The sequence below is a fragment of the Oncorhynchus gorbuscha genome, linkage group LG16 (genome assembly GCF_021184085.1).
Source record: "Oncorhynchus gorbuscha isolate QuinsamMale2020 ecotype Even-year linkage group LG16, OgorEven_v1.0, whole genome shotgun sequence".
Classification (NCBI taxonomy): domain Eukaryota; kingdom Metazoa; phylum Chordata; class Actinopteri; order Salmoniformes; family Salmonidae; genus Oncorhynchus; species Oncorhynchus gorbuscha.
This window is the reverse complement of record NC_060188.1, coordinates 35,643,189-35,662,269: the sequence shown is the minus strand read 5'-3', so window position 1 is coordinate 35,662,269 and position 19,081 is coordinate 35,643,189. Positions and strand designations below refer to the sequence as shown.

Here is a 19,081-nt window from a genome sequence, read left to right as displayed (position 1 = left end):
ACACTCCAGTACAGTAGGTGGCAGCAATGCACCATAATGTCGGATGCCAACCGACGATAAACCTGGTAGTTTAGATTACTGAAAAGGATGACCGACTAAATGTTCAATATTTAAAATAAAATAAACTTTATTTCAGAAGAATCAGAACAATTCCATTCAAGGGGTTCCCCCATCTCGCTTTACAGAATAAAAATGAGCAATATTGGCCAACTCGTAGACATGCACTTTGCAACACATTTCCTTACTCTTCCCCCCATTTTTAACCTTGTTCAATAACCAAGTTTCCATCCAACCTTTTCATGCAAGCAAAGTACTGCGGATAAAAAGTAATGACAGGCCTGACGGAAACAAATGTCAACTAGACAAGGTGGAATGGGTTGGTAAAAATAATTTTGCGAGAAATGTCAGTGGAACTTATGCGCAAATATTGATACAATAACCATCATATCGACGTAAACTTGGGAGTCACGCGTTGACATGTGGTCCTCCCACAACGACTAGTCGGGAAAGCGTGCGGTTCATTAAACTACAGATTAAATCAATTAATATAACTCGCAGGGTGTTGAACGTGCACGGTAATTAGCTTGATGTTACTTCCCAATAAATATCCAGGGTCTTATTCTGGTGACATGATAGTCAATGCTTGGCTACTGTTTGAAAAACACTCACTCTTTTATCCACATCCCATGTAGGCCATGTGTGCTCTAGCCAACTTCGTGCTGTTGGTTAGAGGACATACGCCAATAACAAAGCTACATAACACATTTTGTGGATTTAAATGCGATAAGGAAAAGCTAGTTCAATGGGTTTCGATACATCGGAATTGAACCGCAAAATGCATTTTTATGTTCACTCGATCACGCACAGCCTTTTATTTGCAACAAGTCAATTGGATGGAAACATCTTTGGTGGGAAAATGCATATAATGCCTTACGCACATAAGAATATTTGCATTAAAATCTGTCGCCAATTGGATGGAAACCTAGCTATTGGTGTACATTTTCTTGAGAATAGACATATGGGTCCAGACAGTTGAGTAAGATGTTCTCAGGGTTGTACTTTGAAGTGAAAAAGGAACATATGAAGGCTCAAATATATATATTTTATTTTCTCATCTGCTTTTGTGGGATCATGGATTGATACAAATCACTTGGGGGGGGGGGGGGGGGGGGGGGGGGGGGGGGGTTACAAAACCTAAACAATTTAACAACCCCCCCAAAAAACAACCCAGATTGAATTAACACCAATAGATATTTATGAAAAAGACATATTTGAACATAACTATGCAATCTCTGCCTCACTCGTAAAGTGAATGTAATCAGACAAGTACTTGACAGAGCAGAATGTCAGATTAAAGTTCCGGTTGGGGGAAGAGCGTGAATGTCAAGGGACAGTGAGCACAGTTCTCAGTTTGGAACTGAGGGACGGGTTTGACATAATTATTTTGTGGTGTGGACCTTTTGTTGGGGTTCAAATACAGAAGAAACAAAACCCTACTTAACCCATAAAGACAGTTTGTTATACCTACACTGCTCCGTTGTGGCTTCTAACAGGGCAGCAGCTCATTACAGTATCATTCACACAAACAGGGAAGGGGGTATGTGGGTTTGATGTGTATATATAAAATTAAAAAAACAGGAACTTAAAAATGGCAACCCCCTTGCTTAGTACTAGTCTGCCTGGGTCTCCACCTTGTAGCCATTCTCATTGGAAACGTAGCCCTCCCCCGACTGCACAGACTCCTGGTCCATCGTCAACCCATCCTGGCTGTTCTCCTCTGGCTGGGGCGGTGCTTCCCCCGCCTCCCCGTTACCCACGTCGTCCTGCTCGGCCGAGGGGGGCAGGAGAGAGCCATGCCGGTCCTCCCTGCGCTCCCCGCCACCCCGCTCCCTGTCTCTCTTATGCTCCCTGTCCTTCTCCCTGTCCCCCCTGTGCCTCTCCCGGTCCCTCTCCCGGTCCTTGTCCCTGTGGCTGCGCCTCCGGTCACGGTCCCGCTCCCTGTCTCTGTCCCGCTCCCTCCCGCCACGCTCCTCTCCCACCTCTCCCCCTTCCTCACCCACACTAGGCTCTTCAGGAATCTTCTCTGCTCCCTCCCCCATCATACCGTCTCCAAGCCCCATGCCCTCATCCCCCTCGCCACCCTTGCCCCTCTCCCGGTCTCGCTTGCGCTCTCTGCTGCGGCTCCTCCTCTTCCTTTCACCCTTGTCTCTGCTCCTCTCCCTGCTATGACTGTCTCCCCCTGGTCCCCCCCCCCCGCTCCCTCTCTCGATCTCTCCTCCTTCCACCCCCTACGCTCTCCTCTGCGGGCCCTGCCAGGCCCAGACCCCTGTCGCCCCTCTCCCTCGAGCGGGTGCTGCGCCTGCGTCTTTCCCGGGACCGGGAACGCCGTCTTTCGCCACCACGCTCTTTCTCCCCCCCACGTTCACGGCTGCGCTCTCTGCGCTCCCCTCTGGGCTCAGGTCCACGTTCGCGCTCACGTTCCCTGAGGTGACGGGAAGGGCAAAAATAACAGTCAACTGACAAACCGCTACAGAAAACTTCAATTCAGTCACACCAAAATGTCCAATCCCAAGTCCACCGCTAGCCCAATTTTTCTATATGGCTACATCTATCCATTTCTTTCAGGTTTAATGGATAGGGCCTATTTAGAATAGGGTAACATAAACCTCTCTTAGTGGACCACCCCAATGGCCCAGTGTAGTTACTCACCCTCCAATTGGGGGGTGGTCATCGTAACGTGAGGTGTCGTCTCTTCCAGAGTGCTTGATGTTGACGTCAGCCCCGCCTCTCCTTGTCCCACCAAGACCACCGCCTGGTTGAGGATACATTAAATTTGTCTATGATTTGTATTTAAAACTGACTAACATTAAAGGGATTCATAAAATGGCCAGTGCAAAGAATCTGTTAGTCACAGAAATCATGTGCAGTTCCTCACCTAGCCTGCGGGGATGCCATCCCTTCACAGTGCGGCCTCTCTCAACATCCACCAGCACTCTCCTTCCATCGATCTTCTTGCCGTCTGCATGCTTGTAGGCAGCTGGAGGAAAGGGAGGGGGGGGGGTGAGAGAAAGGTAGAGAGGGGTAAGATGGAGCTCTGCGGTTTCAAAGGTAAGGTTAACAAAGAGTACATGAATATACTGACCAGGAGCAGGTGAGGTAGTGTGGAGCTGCTCTCTGGGCAGACAGACCATGTAGTAGTAGACCTTTTTCCACCACTAAATGCTGCATTTACCTGCACAGCGATCTTTTTTTGAAGATGTACCACAGTAAGTATTTTGTTGTGCAAGCACTTTACTTCAGTAAATCTTTATTTTGAAAACGTTAAAGAGGGATAAAGAAAAGCATTCTAGCCGCAAATTACAAGTGAGCCGGTATAGCAGATAAATGTTGTTTTTTTTGTGAACTACGCATTAATCATTAAAATCGCAAAACATTCCGTTTTATTATATGCATTATATAATACATTTGAGAAAACATTGAAGTTTGGCCTATAATGATTGCTGTTTCACGTGGAGCACCAGAGACCGAAAAGTGAAACGCCGCTTAAAATAATTTAAATCTTACTTAGGTCAAGTGACCACACTGTCAGAGGGTCAACCTCTTACTGTTGCATGGCTCCTTTTACCTTGAAGCTACATTACATTTAAGTCATTTAGCAGACGCGCTTATCCAGAGCGACTTACAAATTGGTGCATTCACCCTAAGACATCCAGTGGAAGTCACTTTACAATAGTGCATCTAAAACTTAAGGGGGGGGGGGGATTACTTATCCTATCCTAGGTATTCCTTAAAGAGGTGGGGTTTCAGGTGTCTCCGGAAGGTGGTGATTGACTCCGCTGTCCTGGCGTCGTGAGGAAGTTTGTTCCACCATTGGGGGGGCCAGGGCAGCGAACAGTTTTGACTGGGCTGAGCGAGAGCTGTACTTCCTCAGTGGTAGGGAGGCGAGCAGGCCAGAGGTGGATGAACGCAGCTAAAAAGGTCATAGGTTGAGTACCCCTGGTCTAAACTACGTGGCCCAGAGCCTGCTGCTTTTCTGTTCTGCCTCAATACAACTATGCATTTAAATTGCTCCATAGTGATATTGAAAATACACATCCTTTCATAACTATAACTTCCATCTCATGGGATTCTGTGTAAAAATGCATTAAAGCTACCAGTGTCAGCTAGAGACCATTACCAATAATGCATTATTACTGAATATTGCATGTCCCTAGTGGTTAGCCTAGAGTTTAAGAGTGGTGGGGCAGTAACCAAATGTTTGCTGGTTCAAATCCGAGTGGACTAGGTGAAAAATCTGTCAATGTGCCCATGAGCAAAGCACTTATCCAGAGTGACTTACAGGAGCAATTAGGGTTAAGAGCAATTAGTGGTCCAAGCAGTTGACGGTACTTTGATGTGGAGTGCATTTGAGAGCATGTGAAAAATGCTTGTGCACTTGAAATAAATCAAGACAGTAATTCATATAGCAACATACTATTTATTATATTACCCAACCTGACAAATTGATGAGAAATGCATTTGTGCATGTTCACCTAATTGTCACATCTACAACCTCTTACCCAGAAGGAACATTGAATAGGAGTCACCCCCATGGATCAAACAGCCACCCACTTAGTCTAGCCTCTTATAGGTGGAATTTCGGATTTTATACTAGTAGCCAGGTTTCCAACCCATTGGCGACAGATTTTAATGCAAATATTCTTAAATCCGCATTAAAGAAAACGTGAATTTTCCCACCAAACCGAATTGTTGCAGATAAATCAGTGCGTGATAACGAAGTTCATGTATATTTATTTTTTATACAAACATTTAACAACCAATTGTCACAAACTGTTGCGTTTAATAGTAAATGTGCCTACGCTGGTCTTGGCGTGTGCTCTCGCCAACAGCTCGCATATACATTAAGGGTAGGCTAGTCTACACAAGATAATGGATGAGAGAATATTTTGTCAAACAGCGGTCAAGCATCATGTCACCAGCATAAGAACAAACATTTATTGGAAAGGAGAATCAAGCTCATTGCCATGCACTTTCATCACCATGTGAAGTTCAAAATTCATATATTTTATCTGTAGCCTATTAAACTGCATGGTTGCCAGAGTTGTAGAATTGAGTTTTTACTTCGATAAGACAGTAATTACTATCAATATTTGCCCCTAAAAGCACTTACACCGCTATTTCACACAATTAATTTTACAGAAAGATCCCACCTTGTCAAACTCCGCATTAATAAAATTGTACCGAAACGTCATGTTTCCATCACAGCTGTCGTGATTTTCTTTAATACGGTATGACTTTTCAAAAACTGGATGGAAACGTAGTTAGTGACAAACCAGGTGGATACTGCCCTGCAAATGTTGACACCTTAGGCACGTCCTGCAATAGCCATCATCACTGGCACGACCACTTCTGGTGTTCTTAGCCCCCAGTTCAGTGAGACATAAAATACCAGTGACATTGGTTTGAATATTTACTCCAATTGCCAGAATACACAACCTTGTATGACAATGCTGCTTATTACACAAACATATCTTCTTACCATATACATGTGCTTCAGACTATAGTGAGGCTAATGTAAATTAGGTTGCCTTACATACAACCTCTGACCTTGTAATACTTATCTGGAGGGGGAGATATAGTGGAGGGAATCATCGCGATATGAGAAAATGTGTCAAGTTATATACACATACCTTAGTGGAGGCTTTATGGGCTGCTGTGTTTGTTTTGACCAACTATCTTACCACCACCTGGACAAGAGCGCAGTGTCGGACTCAGAAACGCCCGGGAGCATAGGGCTTCCAGTTGCAAGCCAAATTGGCAGGCTCCAGCCACTGCCAGATTTAACACCACATAGTCTGCAGCTTCCGAGTCAAACTCAGAACACACACACACAAATATATACTCCCTTGGGCCAGACAGTCTTGGGATCAGTCTCTTATGACCGAAGAACTCGGCAGGATCCATGATGACCCATCCTGGCCTCTACACTGGTCTGCTCTGCTGTGGTAGACGATCCAATGGGAAATGGCACAGAGGACTCTTTCCTCTTTATATCCAATTAGAGGGCCTTACCAGAACCACTCGCTTTTATAGCCAGAGGGCCTTACCAGAACCCCCTCTAGATCATAGCAAATCATCACTGTACTTTCATGACACCTCACAGGTTTATACTACCAGGGGGCCTTACCACAACCCCTCACTAATCAAGCCGGGTTTGTCTTACCACAAACCATAACCTTCTCAACCAATCAGAGAGGACTTCACTCAAAGGGGGGTGGGGTTGCCTTAACTCAACCCCAAAAAGAAGGCCTAATACATTCTTACTATACAAGCACATATATGGTGCATAAAAAAATAATAATAATAATTAAGAAACAAAAGGTATGCACCTAGAGAAAATTAGATAAGTGTTTGGTGTAGGCTAGAATAAATGTAGGCAAGTTCAAGTGGTGACATGTTTCCTCACTTGACTGGCTCTATTAGCTATATACCAGAAAAAAGAAAAAAATATATATATATATGCCAGAAAAGTACAAACTGAACATGTCTTTGGAGAAGTAATGTGATAGAAACTGAAACAAATTCCACCCAATTTAGGTGTGGGTGGATCCTTACAATCAGCTGTGGTAAAGAAATCTGGGGGTGAGATGACTGCCATGTCTGAATGAGCTATCGCTATGCTCGTCGACATCTGCTCTTGCCTAGTTATATAGTAGGGACAAAGCTACATATGTGCATAAGCATGTGCCTTCCTGTAAGAGTGTTGAGTCCCCTCGTAAGCCTATTCCATTAAAGCCAGCTCGACGCACACAAGAAAAGACCTTAACTTACAATGCTAGGGGATTTCGTTTTGGGCGTGTGGTCATTTTGATGCAATGTTATGCAAAAAAAAAATCATTGTTGTAATGATTATGCAAGAGAACCTGATAAAATACTGTTTCAGACAACAAATACTAAAATAGTAAAAGCACCTAGGCCTATATGGAAAAGTATTAAAAGGGATACATCTGAGGTGGCTTTAACACAAAAGGAAAACTCAAAAGGCACCCATTAACTGACTAATGGCCTGGGGGTGCGTTCAATGGTCAAAGCACCAGATCCATCTTATCAATGTCAGTATTGTTCAAGCAACATTTAAGCAGCTTCAAAAAAATGTGCTTTTCCCATTGAACGTAGCTCCTCTTCCCTAAATAGGAGGATGGAGGGTGGAAAGAAAGCTTACCCATCATACAAACCCATCATACCAACCATATACTGAGCTGTGGTAGTAGGGTGTAGATGTATCATAACCATCATCATCTGCAAGCCAGCTCTGGCCAATAGCCATCACAGATAGGCGGCTGCAGTGGCAATGAGAACAACAAACAGTTAATACACTGCAGAGCCAGCATTGACATCCCCTCACAAGTCAACCCTCACCTGAGTCACATCATACCAAGGGTGGGCGACCTTGGTCCTGGGGAACACTATTCCCTGCCTGTTCATTGCACCCTGGGTGCATGACCCAAAGTGTTCCAGCAATGAATCAGCGGCCACATTCCAGGCCAGCTACACTGCAGTCATCACCAACTAGCAGTCAGGCGTCAGATTCTTATTTGATATGATTTTTAGCTGACATGTAAAACACCTACCCAGGTGTTGTGAGATCTGGCAGTAGGCCTGGAAGGTGGCCAGTAAATAGCAATCTTAGAGAGCAACTGATTTACACCTGGAACACCCTTCTGCCTGATAATTTGTTTAAATTCGATCATTGAGAATAATACCAGCTGGCATGGTAGCTCGCCAGGACCAGGGTGGAGGACCACTGATATGAGCTGATAGAAATGGCCTAGTGTCACAAAAGCACAGAGATGAGGGTACCCAAGTTAACCAGACAAGTTAGGGGGAAGAACTACCCTGTTGGTGACCTGTAGCTTACCGTTGGTTGTCCAACCAGGAAACCTACCTGTTCCACTGATGACTTAACACTCCTAACTATTACAGGCCTAACCTACAGCAAGCAAAGACATTCAAGGTGACCAGAAGAACAAGGCTTAGAAGTTGTTTATACATACAAAAACATAGGCCAAACCTTCCCACCAAATGGCACCGCCACATACAAGTGTCATGGGTGGACTAACTGCACTCACTCAGACAAGTACAGTACAGAAACCCTTTTGTAGCCTTACTTGAGTTAGTCAAGAGGTCATCATGCACCACACAAGACAGACATCACTCAGCACCTTGTTTCCCCTAATTAATAACATATCACCATTCCAAACTCAGTTGTAAAAATATAAAGGATGGATGGATTTTGGGGACCCTTGTGTTCAGAGTTTTAATCTTTAACTCGTATGAACTGTGGGTCCATATTTTTAACCACCTTCCCAATAGGCTTGGGCAGTATATTATATACCGGGGTATTTGGAAAAAGACACAGGATGGTTTTTCCATACCGTCAACACCGTTTAAACTATTTGAGGTTCATTAATACATTTTATTTGTAGCTACTTAAGTAAACACCCACAATCAACTGGGCAATACGTTAGGAGACAAACAGAGTTCTTCATTTCACCTGTCACATTATTATGAAGCTTACAGTAGTCCCCAGTCATGTGGTGCTTGTTCACAGGCACACAACTACGAGAGAGACCGGAGCCATGGGAGTAACTCACTGTGCAGCATGCGCCAGGTGATTTAATTACACTATGGGAAGTCTAAAAGTTAACTGCCTTTAATGTGCCAACTTCTGCATTTGGTTTGCTAATTTAGTAGCTAGTTAGCCAACTAGCTAAGTGGTTAGCTTCTTCTAAATCAAGCATTCACTTGGTAAAAACAGAGAATAACCTCCTGGATCAAGAGCCTCGCTGGCAAATATTGGTTTTGTGCTTGCAGCAAACTATCATTTGAGTTACAAAATTTTAGCAATGCGGTCGTTAGCATTCTAACCGGCAATACCAAATATCCCAGTATGACAAGGTCGGTATGAGGGTATGACAATCTGGATACCGCCCAAGCCTACTTTCCAGCTAGTTCTCCGTCTCTGACCCTTTTCATTCCATTGTGCCAATCCAAACCATACTCTGCTGGCTTGGATACTTTCCATTCATGTCCTCGCAGCATAATCAGGCCAGCGCAGTACAGCTCGGTGTGGCTCAGCAGTGTGAACACTTTAACATTTTTTTAAAATTTGGCAGATATTAAGAGTGGCCCTAGGACAGGATAAATGTGAAACCATCGCTGATCCTGGCCCTTCAAAGGGAAATCACACCAAGGACAGCATAAGCTGCTTGCGCAGTACAGAAAATAGCTACATTTTAAAAACAGAGCCTAGCCAGTTTGCTCCATAAAAAGGTGCTATTCAGTCAAGAGGGTTCCTCCTGCACTGGGCAAGAGTACAAGGTGCCAAATGTTAACAAAAATTCAGTAACCCCAACTGGTACAACTTGTAAAGCTATAGTGAAATTCTAACGATTTGTATGGTCGTAAAATTGATCTAGTGAATTTTTTTTCTCGGTACCTTTCTTTTCAGTCCTTCAAAAAAATACTATCCCACCCATGTACCCTCCCAGCATTCAGACTCATTTGAGATGAGGTGGGTTATGAGGGGGTTGGTCTCTCGTGGTACTCACAGTGCATGTCTCTCTCGTGCTCGTACTCTATGAAGGCGTAGCCTCTGGGCTTCCCTGACCTCTTGTTGTAGACGATGTAGATCTGGAAGAGAGCGACTAAAATAACGCTAGCTGAACAAGCTGTGTGTGTGTGGGGGGGGGGCACACAGAGGACCAATTGCCACTAACAAATGTCCCATAAGTTGTATTATAAAACCAAAGGGTGGTTTAGGAGACAAAGAGTAAACTTACCCGTTTGATGGGTCCGTAGACCTCAAACTCACGGCGAAGCTTGGATTCTGTGGTGTCATAATTCTGCAGCAATGATAACACAGTTAACATCGATCCCATCAGAACTTAACGGAAAACCCCTTTTCAAATCAAATTTTACTTGTCACATGCTCCAAATACAACAGTGTAGAGTTTCATACCATTCAATAAAAAAATGTAAGTTATGCTTGGCCTGGTTTTCATTTTATTGCAGAGAATGTATGCTTAATTTGTTATTAATCACTACCTGGCTTTAGTATCAGTGGCCAAGACAGGATGGAAGAGAAGGTAAAGATGCCATGGAACATGGAAGGTAGCCTGTATAATGCGCACTTACCACACGAGCCACAAACAGGGTCTTGAAGGCATCCCCCTGAGCATTGGGGTCATTGTGTGGATCCCCTAGAAGGTAGAAGAAAATATTTACAACCCGACTTCCATCAATATTCAGTAAATCGTATGAAGGTCACAAAAGCTCATCCATGTCAACTTACAGAGCTTCAGTTCTGTCTCCACAACCGTCTGCCTCCTCTCGATCTTCTCCCTCCTCTGTAAAAACAGACAGGTTAGCTAGGCCCCTCAGACTCAAACCCCAAATTGTTACTTTATATCTACATTAGAGCCATGCACTAGTACACCCCACGGAAGATTTCCAGTCTTATTCAGATACGCATTGAAGTTTGATTAAAAAAGTCAACAGAAATGGCCACAAAGGGAAGCGACCCCTCTACCAATTCTCACCTTCCTCTCCAACCTCTCATCGCGAGTTTCTGCCCTAGTGGGGGGAGGGGCATCTCTGGGGTCCTATCAAAACAGTCCAAAAGTTAGAGGGCCAAAGGTATTCAATCAAATAATATACAAAACAGCAAACTATCCATCTCATTCACAAAGAGTTTAATTGCACAAGAGCTAGGTAAGTTTGCCTTACCTCAAAGTGCCTGATGAAGGGAGCGATGCCACAGTATGGCTGGTTGTGGTGTTTTTCATGGGGAAGCTTCTCCAACTGGGTCAGAAATGGTATGGGGTCTCGGGGCGCAAATAGGGCCAGCAGATTAGGGGGTAAAAACTGGGTCATCTTTCACCTGCAGCGAGAAAAATTGATGTTTAGTTCATAAACTACGTAGTTACTAATAATATGCAGATGGAGTTGCATCAGTGTTGCCATTAAACCGTGTGGACAAAGCCACAAAGGCTTGGAGGACCATTGTAACAACCATGTGCAGCTCAATTTCTTCTGCAAAGGTAAGGCGACATCTTACTTTCATTTGTGGAACTAGCTTCGAAGCTAGTGTCTAGGAGAACTGATCAATGTTACCAAACAAAGCTCAATCTTCACTTACCTGGAAGCTTCAAGGAAAATAACATTTACAAGGATATCTAGCTAGAATAGTGAATGGTTTAGGCTGACTGCTGGTTATTCATATACACATAAATATAAAAAGCAAACATGTCAGATTTTAGAGTTTGTTCATAAGGAAAATCAAACAATTGGAACTGGGAACACAGATGTAGCTGTTAGTCAGAGATACTTTCTTGGGGGGTAAGGGCGTGAATCAGAAAACCAGCCAGTATCTGGTGTTACCACAATTTGCCTCATGCAGCGTGACATTTGCATTGAGTTGATCAGGCCTGTGGAATGTTGTCCCACTCTTCAATGGCTGTGCGAAGTGGCTGGATATTGGCGGGAAATGGAATACCTTCTGGTACACCTTTGATCCAGAGCATCCCACACGTGCTCAATGGATGACATGTCAGGTGAGATTGCAGGCCATGGAAGAACTGGGACATTGTCAGCTTCTAGGAATTGTGTACAGATCCTTGTGACATGGGGCCGTGCATTATCATGCCAAAACATGAGGTGATGGATGAATGGCACGACAATGGGCCTCAAGATCTTCACGGCATTTGTGCATGAAATTTGTCATCGATATAATGCATTCGTGACAGACAAATGTTAGTTGTCTGTAGCGAATGCCTGCCCGTAAGGTAAACACCCCCCCTGCAGGCAATGGTATAAATAGTGCACACAGCCATGCATGCAATCTCTATAGACGTAGATTGGCCTCACTGAATAATTCAGTGACTTAACGTGGCACCATCACAGGATGCCCACCTTTCCAACAAGTCAGTGTGGCAAATTCCTGCCCTGCTAGAGCTGTCCCGGTCAACTGTAAGTGCTGTTAATGTGAAGTGGATATGGGTTCATGCAGTTGCAGGAATGCCCATATGCAGGAACGCCCCGAATTTCGGGAAGTAATTGCACCTTTCTCTAGACTAAAACGAACAACGTCACAAAATGTAATCATAATATGCGCACGAAATGTTCCAAACAGTTTCCGGTGAGGACGCCTTTAGAGCTAGTTGTCTGGCTTTCGACTAGACACCTCAGTGTTGGGCTAACGTTAGCTAACAACGCAGTCAAACAATGGACCACCCTGGATAACGTTAGCTAGCCAATCCAAAGCATTTAAGTTAATTCAATGCAGGAAGACCAGACACCTAAAACTAAATATGGTACATTGTAACATGCCTATTTTAGTTAACGTTACATAATCCAGTTTAGTTAGCGTTACATATTCCAGTCTACCGTCCACCATAGCATAGGCCTCGTGCCGCCACTCAGGGGTACTATACATGTATACCCTACTCACCTCAGCTCTTCATTCAATCCCTTTAAAACTCCGAGAGCCCAAATCAGGCAACGTGGAATAAGAGCGTGCGCTCTATTTGTTCAAAGCAAGATGATTTCCCACAGATGAATATACTTCAGCAACCGCGAGATACAGAGGATTCAGCTTGGTTAGCTTCTTGCCAGGGGGAGGGAAACGATCTGTCCTCAACTTAAAATGGCGGTACGCCGTAAAGGGACGACAATATCGCAACAGTTCCTCTAATGTTTCACGACACTTCGGGCTAACTTACGTGATACCTGGTTTCTCAGAGAGGAAGGGGAAGAATCTCAGGTTTGGCACGAAATCTTTCCAAATGTGAGATGTTTGTTTTGAACGGAGCTGTCAATCCAGCAGATTGTAACATCTCTGAAAAAAATACTGTAACCTATCTCGGTGTAAAGATCCCCAAAAATCTTAAGGCTGTGAATTATCTTAAGTTGAACCCTGTAACTGAATCTGTCTACAAAAAATTATCCTCATGGTTAGGGAGGGATTTAAACCTTCAAGGAAGAGTGGTTTTATCCAAAGCTGAGGGGCTATCTCAAGCATCCTATCTTTTTTCATCTATTGACATTCCCAAATTTACTTGCTGTACCTTAGATAGGATTTTGTACAACTTCATATGGAAAAATAAGCCACATAAGATAAAAAATAGATGTTATCACCAACAGGGTTTGTGATGGCGGTCTAAATGTCTTCACTTCACTCTCTTCAATCAGATATCAAAGGTCAACTGGATTAAAAGGTACATAAAAATCCTCATAGTTTCTGGAATACTATACCTCATTTTGTCTTTCAGAAGTTCAGAGGTCTTAATTTTTTTACTTCAATGTCCATATATTGTGGGTAAACTTCCTGTGAAACTGGCGGCTTTTCACAAGCAGGCTTTAATGTGCTGGGCTTTGCTGTATAAACACAACTTTTCACCTCATAAATGTTTTATATGGAGCAATGGGTCGATATTACATAGAAACAAGATGTTAGTTAACCATAAATGGTTCTCGAAAAACATTGTCCTTGTCAGCCAATTAGTTAATATTAGTGGGAATCTATTTACATGGAGAGAATTTATGGAAAGATACAACTTTGAGGTTTCAAGCAAGGAATATGACACTGTTATTAAAGCTATACCTAGTGGGATAAAAACTTTACTTCAGAATAATGCATATTTTGGAATATCTCTGATTGTAAGCGATATCCAGGTGAATGGCATTGGTCTACTAGATACGAAATTCAACAATCGTTTATTAAGGGATATTTTCTACAGGAAGTCTATTCCCTCTGCGATATTTTGTTGGGCTTCATTGTTTGATGTAAACTGGCGCCGTGTTTATGTAACAGATGTGAAATAGCTAGCTAGTTAGCGTTGGTGCACGCTAAATAGCGTTTCAATCGGTGACGTCACTTGCTCTGAGACCTTGAAGTAGTGGTTCCCCTTGCTCTGCAAGGGCCGCGGCTTTTGTGGAGCGTTGGGTAACGATGCTTCGTGGGTGACTGTTGTTGATGTGTGCAGAGGGTCCCTGGTTCGCGCCCGGGTATGGGCGAGGGGACGGTCTAAAGTTATACTGTTACACTTAGCTCACTCCACACAAATGTATGGTGACCAATAAAGTAAAGGAGATCTAGCTTGATTTCTAAATATATACCAGATGTTACCAGTGAATGCAGTTTTTGTGAACTAGAAACTGAATCTAATGAACACTTATTCTGTCATTGTTTTTGGAGTGAAGTGTTCTGGACTGATGTAAAACTATATCTTGGCTTCAAATTGCATACAACCATTGAAATTTCTAAGTTTGACATATTATTTTACTACGCTGATTTCATAAATCTCTTTATTTTATTTGGAAAAAGGTTCATACACAAATCAAAATTTATGAAAAAAAAGCCCCTTTTCTTATTTTTTAAAATCTGATTTGGAAAACTATTTAGAGTCTTTAAAACATATACAAAACAAAATGTTTAAAAAATGTATTCGCTTTATGTCTGTATTTGAATTGATATAATGTGGATTCTTTTTTCTCTCATTTCTTTGTGGAATCCCTCTGGCTGTTATGTTTTTGTTCTGCATGTTACTGTTAATAAATAAATAAACATTTTAATCTGCTGACATTTTTTTTTAATTAAAAGGGAAGAGAGAGACCCAACTCAGGGGAAAATATGTCTCCCTCCAGCAGGTGGCGTTTTTCATTGTTTCACCCATCAAGCAAGGAGTTTTTGTATGGAGGTCAATGAAAGAGTGTCGAATTTGGTCAACAATAAAAAATAATGGCTTATTTTCAACCTGAGGTTTATTTGATCTAATAGATGTTTTGTAATGCTTAAGTTGTTAGGAGTGTACTGATATAAGTAGGACACGTAACATCCTGACAACTTTGAGAAAAAAACACTTTATATCGGGGTTGTCTCGAGATGGATATACATATTCATGGTATAAGGCTGGTAGCATAGCATATCTCTCCATTAAATACAGGCGGCTGATGTCAACAACCCTCATCGAATTAAAAATTGTCAAAGACTAGCTCCAGCCTACCTTTTTTTACGGTTGGATGCCAAGTAGTTGTCATACCAGGTGGTGATGCAACCGGTAAGGATGCTCTCAGTGGTGCAGGTGTATAACTTTTTTTAGTAGAATTCAATATTAGTCCTGTATTGACGCTTATTGATGCCTGTTGCCTGTTTGTTTGATGCCTGTTTGTTTGTTAGTCTAAGGGCATAGCGGGATATCTTATAAGCGGACGGATAGTGTCCTTCTCCTTGAAAGTGGCAGCTCTAGCCTTTAGCTTGGTGCCGATGTTTCCTGTAATCCCTGGCTGCTGATTGGGATATGAACGTACGGTCACTGTCATTGATGCACTTATTAATGAAGCCGGTGACTGAGGAGGTATACTCCTCAATGCCATCAGATGAACATATTCCAGTCTGTGCTAGCAAAACAGTCCTATGGCCACATAGAGAAAATGTCTAATAAGACACTTTAGTCATCAAGACGTGATTTGCATCTCTGGCGGGTATACCCCATTCAGAGGGTTGCTGTAAACCCTCGGCAGGCCACTTTTGCGTTTCTGTCATTTAGCCTCCAATCAGAGGACCACTTATACGTCCTAGGCAAGCCATCCAGCCCTGAGTTCATTTGAAAGACAATAGCCAGAAATTCTCTAATCTCAAATTCAACCTGCCACCTTCCAGCTAACCACTTCAGCCTAAATGTTTTGTGATTTAAATTTGATTTATTTTCCAATTTAAAAACAAAATAACCACACACAAGATACAAAATAACCACACACAAAATAACCACACACAAGGAAACACAAGGAAATGCATTAACAATAATTGAGTTTGACACAAAAGTTATAGTAATTTATAGTTTATAGCCATTAAAAGCCTACATCTTTTCATTAGTTTTATATACTAGGCTATATTTTCGAGGCAATATCAACTGTTCCAGTTACTTTCTTAAAGAGATGCCATTCCCTAAACCGCTTCAAACAGTGTTGATCACCGTCATTAAGGGTGAAATTATCTGTGGTCATGAAACCCATTCTACTCTATTGTATTGACGCCATTAATACACAGCCTACATTTTAATTTAATAAAATGCCATTCCATGGCCTGTTTATTGCTCCAAACTATGTTCAAATCGAAGCCACAGTCAGCATACATATCCTGATTCCTGCTTACAGGCAAAAACTAAACCAGGTGGTAAGGGTAGGCAACAACACATCTGCCCCACTGATTTTCAAAACTGGAGCACCTCAAGGGTGTGTACTTAGTCCCCCCCCTGTACTCCCTGTTCACCCACGACTGCGTGGCCAAACACGACTCCAACATCATCATTAAGTTTGCTGACGAAAGAGGGCACGACAACACCTTTTCCCCCTAAGGAGACTGAAAAGATTTGGCTTGTGTCCCCAAATCCTCAATAAGTTCTACGGCTGCACCATTGAGAGCATCCTGATCGGTTGCGTCACCGCCTGGTATGGCAACTGCTCGGCATCTGACCATAAGGCGCTACAGAGAGTAGTGCGAATGGCCCAGTACATCACTAGGGCCAAGCTTCCTGCCATCCAGGACCTATATAGTAGGAGGAAAGCCCATAAAAGTATCAGAGACAACAGTCACCCAAGTCATAGACTGTTTTCTCTGCTACTGTAAGTCAAAAGGTACCGGAGCGCCAAGTCTAGGACCAAAAGGCTACTTAACAGCTTCTACCCCCCAAGCCATAAGACTGCTGAACAATTAATCAATTGGCCACGGGACTATTACATTGACCCCCCCCCCCCCCATTTGTTTTGTACACTGCTGCTACTCGCTGTTTATTATCTAAGCATAGTCACTTCACCCCTACCTACATGTACAAATTACCTCAACTTACCTGTACCCCCGCACACTGACTCGGTAACGGTACTCCTTGTATATATCCTCGTTATTGTTATGTTATTGTGTTACTTTTTCTTATTTTTTTATTTTATTTTTTACTTTAATTTATTTGGGAAATATTTTCTTAAATCTTCTTGAACTGCACTGTTGGTTAAGGGTAAGTAAGCATTTCACGGTAAGGTTTACACTTGTTGTATTTGGCGCATGTGACAAATAAAGTTGGATTTGATTTGATGTGTTGCAACTTGCAAAGTAGATTTCAATAAATAGCCTACATTGCTAAACTTTAGGAACCCATAGCCATTTAATTTTGGAGGATGTCAGCCTTTTGAACTGTGACCCCAGATAGTGGAGTGTAAACTTCAACCACACCTTTTTTCCCCTCCTTTACGAAGTAATGCTATTTGCATTAGATATACATAGGTTGCTACAGTCTATGATGTATACTCTCCTACAACTTTGCCAAAAGAGAAATGCATGCTACTCACAGAAGAAGATGGAAAGACCAACGTCATCAACAGGAAGTTAGTAACCATCCTCCCTCGAATGTGGTGGTAGCTGTAGAAAAATGGCGACGGAAGGATTTTGAAACTAAATAACAGTTTAATTGTTTGTATTTACCACCACCGAACATTTTGAAACATCAAATATACACTAGTGGCACACGTTTAGTCAAAAGATAGATTATGCATTAATTTGTTGGCCTGGATTTTGAATCATGGAGAGCGATTCCATTGGTTCTTGAGCAAAAACCCCACCCATGCAGAAAGGAAAAGGTATACTAGGATTGGTTAGTGGGCTTGTCGCGTCTACTTTATCATCAAGGCCAATCCATTAATTGTCATTGTTGTTGGATGGGGGAAAAAACCTTTCTCTATTACAGTTTTTTACTGTGACTTGTCTTGTTTGTTCGTAACGTTACAGCTTTCCTTCTTGTTACATGTCAACATACAGACTATTGACTATTTAGAATTTATTAACAGGGCAAGATGGCGGACTGAACACAGCGGTGCAGGTCGCCTCATAAAACATAATATTCAATATCTGTAAATTTGACTATATATTAGCACTTTACTCCACATACTTGTGGGTAATAACCTTCAATCTGCATAACAACACAAAACAAATTATAAGGCTAGGGAAATTTATTGACCAATATTAACAAAACAAACAACAACCAAACATGGCAGAGAGTAAACATGGAGGACCAATCCCCAAAAGAAAATGCAGCTCCTTGGCGGACATAGATAATTTATGCTTTTCACCACCCAGAATTGTAAGGGTGGAAACCAATCTGTTAATGTCGATAAATGATAACCTGGGCATACTTGAATTAGTCAGTAAAGATATAAAGGAGTTGAAGTCGAGCCTCGAGATTAGTGACGAAAAAACTGCGACAATGGAGATGGAAACAAACAAGCTAAAAGTCAATAAGATGGAAACGGACATTAATGAACTTAAACAGGAAAACATGTTTCAAAGTGAAGCCTTGCTTGACATACAGACTCGATCTATGAGGTCAAATCTGGTACTTACTGGTATCGAAGAAAAAGAAAGCAAAAAGCCTGAAATCGTGAAATAATTATTTCTTACTTAACTACAGATCCCAGGCGATGTCAGCAAAATCCAACTGAACATGTACACCGTTTAGGACAGAGATATGAGCGCCCAATCATTGCCAAATTTTCATTCTTTAAAGATAAAATTATGGTTAAAGCCTGGGTAAAAGACTCACTGGCACGAAAATAAACATGAATGATCAGTTCCAGAAAGAAATTGCAGAACGCGAAAAGTTCTGTACACACTCTTCAAGGAGAATAGATTAAAGGGGAAACGTATAGCTCTCATAGTCGATAAACTGTATATTGGTAACCAAATGTTCCGAGACACCAAGAGTACTCCATGCTCCTCTAAATATTACAACGTTCCCATAGAGGAGTCAGATAATAATACTATCCATGGTAGGGATTTTTATTTAAAAATATATATACACATATATAGAGTTGAAGTCGGAAGTTTACATACACTTAGGTTGGAGTCATTAAAACTCGTTTTTCAACCACTCCACAAATTTCTTGTTAACAAACTATAGTTTTGGTAAGTCAGTTAGGACATCTACTTCGTGCATGACACAATAAAATGTTCTAACAATTGTTTACAGACAGATTA

At 42.2% G+C, this 19,081-nt stretch overlaps 1 protein-coding gene across 1 annotated transcript; it reads right to left on the bottom strand.

Annotated features, from left to right (window-relative positions):
• Window positions 1–102: 102 nt before the first annotated feature.
• On the bottom strand, window positions 103–18,721 carry LOC124000449 (U1 small nuclear ribonucleoprotein 70 kDa-like). Its single transcript, XM_046306807.1, is given in 12 exon segments — window positions 103–2,246; window positions 2,248–2,482; window positions 2,710–2,812; window positions 2,936–3,037; window positions 9,612–9,693; window positions 9,843–9,905; window positions 10,198–10,262; window positions 10,355–10,409; window positions 10,602–10,664; window positions 10,789–10,942; window positions 17,401–17,470; window positions 18,506–18,721. Coding segments are annotated over 10 exon segments (1,491 nt in total). The 5' UTR covers window positions 10,936–10,942; window positions 17,401–17,470; window positions 18,506–18,721; the 3' UTR covers window positions 103–1,670.
• Between the last annotated feature and the right edge of the window lie 360 nt (window positions 18,722–19,081).